Below are 9,314 nucleotides of genomic sequence, written 5' to 3' on the forward strand. Positions count from 1 at the left end.
GTTGCTTCAAAACAAAGATGTCACTGTGGCTGGTCAGCCCACCGCTGTTGTTCGCAGCTGCAAACACACACAGGCATTCACACACACACACACACACACACACACACACACACACACACACACACACACACACACACACACACACACACACACACACACACACACACACACACACACACACATACATACAAACTAGGGCACGAACAAACACACACACACACACACATACACACATGCACACTTGTAGCCACAAATAAACACACACACAACTACACAAAACACAAACACCACACACAAAAACACACACACACACAAATACACAGACACTTACTGCACACAGCAAGAATAAACCAAGTGTTGTTGGGAATGAGACCGCTTCTCTTGGCTAAACATCATAAATCTAAATGATGTGTTCTTTGTAGTTTGCCAAATATTTTTCGTGAACAGTTCGAAAGTGGACTGCTCTCACTCAGTAATATTGGCGATGTCTCATACATCTCTTTGTCTTTGTGGCGCCTGTCTCTCATTCTGACACTATTTGTGTGTTTGTATAGAAGTGTTTGTATGTCCAGCGGAAGAGGGAGTTGAGATATCACATTCTTTCACCGCCACACAGCCAGATTACCCGAATTGTTCTACATCTAAATCACCCTCAAAACTCATAAACGGTCTCTGTGCTCATGTTTGCTAATAATTTGAATAAAAGTCACTGTTTGAACAAGACTGCCATCACCATTCAGTATACCAGAAACATGTGTATACTGAATGGCGATGGCAGTCTTGTTCAAACAGTGACTTTTATTCAAATTATTAGCAAACATGATATTTTGAAGGAGCACACAGTTTTTGAGATTTGAGGGTGATTTAGATGTAGAACAATTCGGGTTGTGTGGCGGTGAATGAAAACACATCATTACAAAACACATCATTACAACATTACATCACTATAATTGATGTTTATAGGAAAATTGTACGACCTCTAGTCATTCAGAGATAGTTAAGTAAAGACGTTAGTTCCAATCGTTTCATTTCGTTGTCTTTCCACTCATTAAGCGCTAGAGGGCGCCAAACACCAAGATACGATTTTTCTTTTGTGTGCGAGCATAGTAATGTTATCAAAACTTTGTAAAATAACAAAACGACCGATAATCAATCAATTTAAATCAGGAAAGGACTCTTGGATTAATTATCATTATAAGCACGCCTGCTGTCAACCTTGAACTGTCTCCAGAAAAAAAATTTAGGTTGGTAGGTAGGTATAGGCCTATACAGATACAATACTTCAAATAAAATAAGAAATAACATCCTACATATAACATATCTAGAGTGTGAATGTTGATACTGCATTCACACTAATAATTATCTATGTATTTGATATAGCACTTTTCAAGGTACCCAAAGTGCATTTATTTTATAGTCATTCCGCTGTAAATAATCCTACTGGCATCGGATACCCCAGGCCAGGAGTGATGGGCCAATCAGAGATCTCGGTGTAACTAGCCAATAGGCTTCTCCATGCGCCCGGGACGGTGAGGTTGTATCACAACTTGGGAGAGGCGCTTGTCCATTGCGCTAATTGGAGCGCGCAACTGGACGCGTTCATCTCACAGTAATCAAAATAAATACTTGTCAGTTTTTTCAGGACGTACGGGACCCCATCCCGGGACAACTCACACGCGACTTCCTTTGATGAAAGTGGAGGCAGCAGGTGCGCCCTCACGCGCACACCATGGCCCGAGTGAGCTCCGTGGACGCACTCTCCCGAAGGAACAGCAAACTTGACTCTTTCCTGAAGAGGAACACGGAGCGGGGCGTCTACGAGCGGATCCGGGCCTACGAGCCGTGCGTGGTGATCTCCGAGGCGGTTAACAAGGTCTACATGCACGTGATCCTGAGCGACGAGTGCGTGTACCTGGCGGAGTACCCCCCTCGCAAGCTCACTGCGGTCCTCAGTTTCAGCCAGATTAGGAACATTGCCCTGGTGAGTGGGTCTCCCTCAAAAGTCATCTTCTGTATCTCGGTCGATTGCTAGAACCATATGAGAACGTGTCAATGTCAATCAAAATTTAAACGTGCAGAGTTTTGATTTGCATCCATCCATCCTCTCATCCATAAATGACCGCTCAGTGCAATGCAATTTAAATTATGTAAATTGCTTTGTTTTGATATTCTGTAAGAAGATAAATTGCTACTAGACAGTAACCCATTCATCTAGTAAATCCAATAGCAATTACTCGCTCTACTCTTCTATCTTCTCTTTTTTCATAATTTCAAAATGAGATGAGGTTGTTTTGATCCCAGATGTGATATAGGCCTACTGTACTTTGTGATACGTCAGAAAGTAAATGCAATAGGAATTTCAATATGCAAAAAAAAACCATTGAATTTGAGTAAGAAATTAAATATGTATACAGTAATTTCTTTACATTGGAAACTGTCGACACGCACACACAATAGATAAGATAAAAGAATGTCATCTCTATCCCCTGTACAAATGGAGACTCTATTGTTGCTAAAAATGCATCTCAATTACCATGCAAGCCAATATTTACAACCCTTATTCAAAATGTTGCCTATTTCACCTCAAACTCCAGACGGATTTTGGCCTCGGTACCAATGACGTTCAGGACGTTTAGGAAGATATTAAGTGTTCGAATGAGGAAATTGTAGGAACTAAATGCATTTGATAATTAATGTTATTATTCATACAAGAGGCTCACAGTTTTAGAATTATGACCCCAAAAATGCTCCATCTCCATCTCCTGTAGTGATTGTATATATGTATATTACACATTTGAAATGGATAGATTATGGAAAGAAAGAAATTGGTTTTGTCTACTTATACTCACGCGCACGCACGCACACACACATACACACACAAACTGCCATATGTCTTCATATAGTTTTCCTTCCGATTATAGCAGAAAATGTACAGGAATAAGCTGTAAAATCAAAAGCTCCATTACCTAACTAATGAGAAAAACACAATATCCTATCTCAACGGGTCACACATGGGTGACCGCCAAGTAACCACCAGTGACAAACTGCGTGCACGTGGCTAATTAACCTGGCCCTCGTTATGTCCGCTATAGGGCAGGGATTACAGGTAAGCCTGTCTTCTTGCTCTGTCAAGAATACTGGCTGTTGCTATTAGTGCTGTAGATTACCCGCTTGACCTCTGCTTCATCTCAAGGATTGACAATGATTCCAATCCTCTACCGTAGTCTCAAAGTGGTGCATTCACAAATGTAGAATTGAAAACAGGGCTTTTTTCAGTTAGGGGTTTTGGTTTAGATTATGAGCAGCGGTAAATGTTTTACACACGTTTTATAGTAAGACGTTGCATAAACCCAACTATTGTTAGGGGCTAAAGGGGTGATCTCAGGCCACCAGGTGTGCGTGTGTGATTAGCCATAACAAGCCGTTTGAATATCTATCCATCCAGCATAAATCTAGGTGGACACGCCCACTAGTGAGGTCACAAGGGCACAGGCTAAAGCAGATTTTCGGCTTGTAATGGCTAATCACACTTTAAGATAAGTAACGATGAATATAAAGCTTTAATCTGGATATTCTGAACGTTTGTGCCTTGGAGAATGACGAGGACGAAGCGGCCTAGTCAAGGCTGAACATTCTGTCCCACAGTCACAGAATGTGTGTGTCATCATGTACACCACTGAGGAATGAGTACTTTCAAGGGGAACTCTGACCCACCATTTTCTTACATGAGAGAGCACTGCCTCATATGCATGTTGAACTTGTATGTGAATCCCAGACCGATGATGTCAATGGTCAAACTCTTGCTTTTAACAAAGCCATTCTCTGTGTTCTTCCACCGCAGGTCAACGATCTGCCCGACTTTCTGAGCGGAAAGGACAGGGAGTACTCCCAACACGTCTGTGTCCTCTATTCCACCAATAAGCCTGCGGGGAAGAGAGGTGATTGGGGAAGGAAAGGAAAGAACGCGGGGCTTCCTGTCCGAAGTTTCCCCTCTCGCAGAAACCTGCAGCTCCTGGTGTCCCATGGCCTAGAGGGTAAATGGCTCTCTGTAATCTTGTTTATACACTTCCTCCCCTCTATGTCTGTCTGTCTCACTGTCTCTCGCTCACTCCCTCGTTCTCTACGTCTCTCCCAGGCCGTCTCTCTCTCTCTCTCTCTCTCTCTCTCTCTCTCTCTCTCTCTCTCTCTCTCTCTCTCTCTCTCTCTCTCTCTCTCTCTCTCTCTCTCTCTCTCTCTCTCTCTCTCTCTCTCTCTGTGCACAGGTGTGTGTCAGATGTAGACATCATGCATCAGGGCGCATCTAATTCTTTTTATTCAGTGTGTTCATGTTGGAAAAGATTGTAATAAGATAGAAGATAGAAGATATCTGATGATTATATGAATACATTCGTAAAAAACGTAACTGACAATCCTACTACCATACTGTTCTCCCTCTCCCCCCCCCCCCCCCCCCACCCAGGGGTACATAGTTGGAGGATCTCACCTGATTCCCTTCAAAGGTAAATATAACACACACACACACACACACACACACACACACACACACACACACACACACACACACACACACACACACACACACACACACACAGGGCCGGCGCTCGGCATAGGCGACCTAGGCGACTGCCTAGGGCGGCAAATGCGTTGGGGAAGCTCTTAATTTGTCAATTAAAATATACGAAACAAACGGAGAAGGGAGTCGGCACGGGAGCAATCGCCAGGGCGCCCTAAAACCGTCACCGTAGTACGCAGGACAATGCGACGCTGGACCCCCCCCCCCCCGCTCGGAAGACCTTTCCAGGGCGCAAGTTGATTTCGAGTCGCCTTAACGGCCAGCGCCGGCTCCACACACACACACACACACACACACACACACACACACACACACACACACACACACACACACACACACACACACACACACACACACACACATACACACAGAGTCAAAATTGCTTGTTTAATTCCAAGTCTATTCAAAGTATTACATACCAGAGAAGCTACAAGCCATGACATAGTTGTCATCTTCCACACAAATCTTAGACTGGGTTAGAGCTGAGTTAACCATACAATCCGGTAAGAGTTGTCCCTTTTTTGGCAGCAAAAAGCCCATGCCAACCAAAGACGCTTCCCCGGCAACCGCGGCCTAGTGCGACGCTAAGCTAACATGGCTCCATTAAAGACTAATGTTTGGCTGTGGTGTTATATAGATGTAGGCTATGGCGGCATTCATTCAGCTGTTTTATACAGCTTTTGTTGAGTCTGGACTCTGCCCTTATGTGTCCTTTGGGGGGTTTTATCCAGCCGTTATCACCGCGTGGCAGATGGTCCTACGACAGCTAAAGCTACAGCGATTGGTCGGTTTTTATGGAGGGCCGTGTGTCACAAAGAGACAAAGAACACATGTCCTTGAAGCTGAAGAAGGAAGTGTCCTATCAACTTGATACCTTTCTAGGTGGCCTTTCTTAATGGGTCTAGCGTTATTGTGAGGAGGGTCACAAGTTTTGAGGCTGCCTATAAAGAATGAAGTTGGTTTCACTGGTCTCCGGGTTGAGGGTGGAGCTAAGGTTTAATGGAGGGTTTAACTGTCCGTGTATAGGCCGGTTTCCGTGACTCCAACTGACAGAATGTGCAATATAGGTCATAGATATATTGGACGATTTAAAATGAGGTTTCAAATGAGCTTCATCTTGGCCGTTCTGAAGAATTAATGTATTTCTTACAAAACACAATTATGAGTACATAATTATCCCACAATACAAAATGAATGTGTGGTATGTTATTTTGCAATAATAAACCATTTATAACAATAGTTTCAGGCTTTTATTAATATTTACTTAAAACCACTTAATGTCTTCCCTATTCCTTCACAAAGAATTTATGAAGTGCCTTTGTGGCGCTGGTAGCATCGCTTAGCCACAGGCAATAACAAAAAGATAGCCACAAAAAATTGGCCAGTGACGACAAGGGGCAGCGACAAAGGAACCGACAGTGTCAGCTTTACTTTGAGTCTACTTTATTCATTGGACACAGGGGATCCATCAGCACCACCTTTAAGGATAACACAAGAGGGTCGTACTTATTACAGCCGCCGCCCCTGTCCTTGTGGTTCTGACACGTGCTTTCCTGAGCCAGCCACACGCTCATTTAAAATGTAAAAAGATGACCTGGGTAAGGGGAGCTGTAGCACTGCGGGCACAGGCCTGTGCCAGGTCGGCGATCCGGCCTACGCACGACCGGCGATTGACGTCTCGGATAGCTCATGACTAATTCAAGCAGGATGGAAGACGGAAGTGGCTCAGCTTACCTTCCACTTCCACGGAGAGGCTGGGGGTGTTAGTGGGGTATTGTGCAGCTTCTAAACGATTGAAGGGGGAAAGTGAAAACGCTTAACGCTTTGTTGACTCCCATCATGAAACGCGATCACCCGTGTTGGAATTATAATTACATTAATAATTTGTTTTTGTGTACTGTGTTGACATGCAAATGTGGTGTCTTTAAAATGATTTTGTTTTTGGGCACCAAAACAGAATGACATCAATTAAAGAAATATTTATTTAATAATAATACACGTAAAAAACGGCATTATACACAAGTCGTTTTAAGGAGCCTCTTTCAATTGATTGGGTGTGTAAACTCATGCAACTAATAGGCATAGTCAGATAGATACAAAACATATTCATAGATTGAGCTGCCTGCCACTTTAAATGTGTCATTTTGATTCTGCGGTGACTTGGTGATGCAGGCTACCACTTCAAGATCTGACTGGGTTTGAAATCCCTCAATGACAGCTGCAGAGATAGCAAGTAATTCAGCTTAGCTGGTGGGAAATCACAAGACACATTGTCAGCCTGTTTAGACTTGCCTTGATAATACCCAATAAACTCACTAATGCACAATAAACTCTACTTCATCTTTCATTTGAGAATCAACAGTTCACTGGTTCAGGCCCAGCCATATATATGGTGTGAAAAAGAGTATGAGCACCACGGCATACCCCTCCTGTTGTTTACCGTAAAGACACCACTGGCTCCGGCTCATTTCCTGTGCTTTGTTGGTTGTGTGTGGGTGTGGGTGTGGGTGTGGAGCTGGGTGTGGGTGTGTGTGGGTGTGGGTGTGTGGAAAGGTAGATGTGAGGTGTGCCTCCCCCAACTTGTCTGTATCATTAGGGGGTTGCTAGGGAAACAGGCCACAAAAAAGTTAGCAACTGCAATCAAAGGAAAATGTATGTTCATAAAGTGTGTGTGTGTGTGTGTGTGTGTGTGTGTGTGTGTGTGTGTGTGTGTGTGTGTGTGTGTGTGTGTGTGTGTGTGTGTGTGTGTGTGTCTGTTGAGAATGACGTCTTGAGGTTTAAGTGCAGTCTTGTGTTTCTGTTGTTCAACCCTGGAAAGTCATAAACTAACATGTACGCACTCACGCAATCTCATACACACAAAAACACACACACACACACACACACACACACACACACACACACACACACACACACACACACACACACACACACACATGTTTCTATGCAGAACCTTCGTAAAATTAGTATATACGATGCGTTTTTCACTCATTGATCGTTTTTGCTTTACCTGTGCTTGAAATAAAGTTAAAAAAAGTTTTTTTTTTTTTTTTTTTTTATCAGCCATTACTCAGCTTGATTGCACTACTGAAACATTGTAATGCATCTGAGGCCTATAGCCATTGACTAATGTGATCGATTTGAATTTGTAGATTTATAATTGGTCAGTTATAGTTCATGAAGTGTGTGGATATATTTTGCTGCATAGTCACACAACTTCACCAGAAAACACCTTTCATTATGCTCTTGATTCAATAATTACAAGCTTTCTTTTACATCTAGTCTTTAGCGTGGAAGAAAAGAAGCAAAACCTTTGAAAATATACGCTGTTGCCTAGCAACCTTTTAAGTGCCACGCCACATGCAGTTTCCTAATTGAAACGCTTACAAAGGACTGAGGTGATCGAGCATCAATGGATTGTGTGTCTACTGGTTTCCCCCTGCCCCCCAGACTGGGAGTACAAGTTCAAGGGGAAGACAATATTTAGATGGGAATGTAATTAAAAAGGAAATAAAGACACGATTCCTGTTTGAGTGATTTCATCCCAGATTTCCGATCATGACTATTATTCACAGAATAACCTTTGACATTGTTTGAAGCACTTTTAACCAATTTACATCATTAAAATCTACATTTGCAAACTGCATTGTAGGGAGTGCATCCATTTTTTAATTCACCTTTTTCCTCAACCTATCTCACATTTCCATGGCTGTTTTCTGATAATGTCTGTGGTAGCATTCAAACATGGCCATGCAAATAAATAACCGCTTTGACCCATGTTATAAATGCTGCCCCCTTATGGCATTTTCCGGAACAAAAGATCCTTTGATTTACCTCCCCATTGAACTGACCATGAATTGAAAATTACAGCTGGAGAGTTTTGCAAGATCAATACCTCTGTTTATCACCTGACCTTGTCTTCATCTCTCTCTCTCTCTCTCTCTCTCTCTCTCTCTCTCTCTCTCTCTCTCTCTCTCTCTCTCTCTCTCTCTCTCTCTCTCTCTCTCTCTCTGTGTCTGTCTGTCTGTCTGTCTGTCTGTCTGTCTGTCTGTCTGTCTGTCTGTCTGTCTGTCTGTCTGTCTGTCTGTCTGTCTGTCTGTCTGTCTGTCTGTCTGTCTGTCTGTCTGTCTGTCTGTCTGTCTGTCTGTCTGTCTGTCTGTCTGTCTGTCTGTCTGATAAAGAGACCTAGGAGCAACGTGTGCAGATGTGGAGGAGGAGCAGGTGGAGGTGTGGGCGCCCAGGTCGTCTGGCCGCTCCGCCTCCTGCCCCAACCCGGACACCATGGGTCTGGGTGGGCACCCGTTGCCACGCCGATGCACCACCACTTCCACCACCACTACTCCCTCAACGCCAGGGACGACACCCCGGTTCCCCCTCTCACTCCCCACCTCCCCCCTGACTCTCCCGGAGGCTGGGGCAGCCACCGAGCCTAGACAGGTAGGGGTGGGTGGGTGGATGGATGGATGGATGGATGGATGGATGGATGGATGGGTTGGTGGATGGAAGAATGGGAGAATGGGGTGAACGAATGGATGGATGGGTCTGTGTGTCCTGTGCCAAAAACATCCATAACTACTATTTGTATTCAATAAATCCATTGTCTTCATCACCCCAGCATGGATAAACAACCCCCCATACGTGTACGGTGCAGATGGAATATTAGATTAGAATTCCTCACGCACGGCATTGTGGGAACGTGTAAGCGAGTCAATCAGTGTCCATGGAATCCTTCCAGGTGTGC

General features: G+C 43.9%; 1 protein-coding gene across 1 annotated transcript in view; it reads left to right on the top strand.

The window, feature by feature from the left end:
• Positions 1-1,506: 1,506 nt before the first annotated feature.
• Positions 1,507-9,314, top strand: part of c19h12orf56 (chromosome 19 C12orf56 homolog) — a 13,392-nt gene continuing 5,584 nt past the window's right edge. Inside the window, exons 1-5 of the mRNA XM_060038633.1 lie at positions 1,507-1,981; positions 3,842-4,034; positions 4,460-4,499; positions 8,755-9,010; positions 9,309-9,314. The exon at positions 9,309-9,314 is cut by the window's right edge and continues 168 nt beyond it. Coding sequence (XP_059894616.1) covers positions 1,730-1,981; positions 3,842-4,034; positions 4,460-4,499; positions 8,755-9,010; positions 9,309-9,314 — 747 coding nt within the window. The 5' untranslated portion in view covers positions 1,507-1,729. The remainder of the gene's footprint in view (positions 1,982-3,841; positions 4,035-4,459; positions 4,500-8,754; positions 9,011-9,308) is intronic.

The sequence above is a fragment of the Gadus macrocephalus genome, chromosome 19, assembly GCF_031168955.1.
Source record: "Gadus macrocephalus chromosome 19, ASM3116895v1".
Lineage (NCBI taxonomy): Eukaryota > Metazoa > Chordata > Actinopteri > Gadiformes > Gadidae > Gadus > Gadus macrocephalus.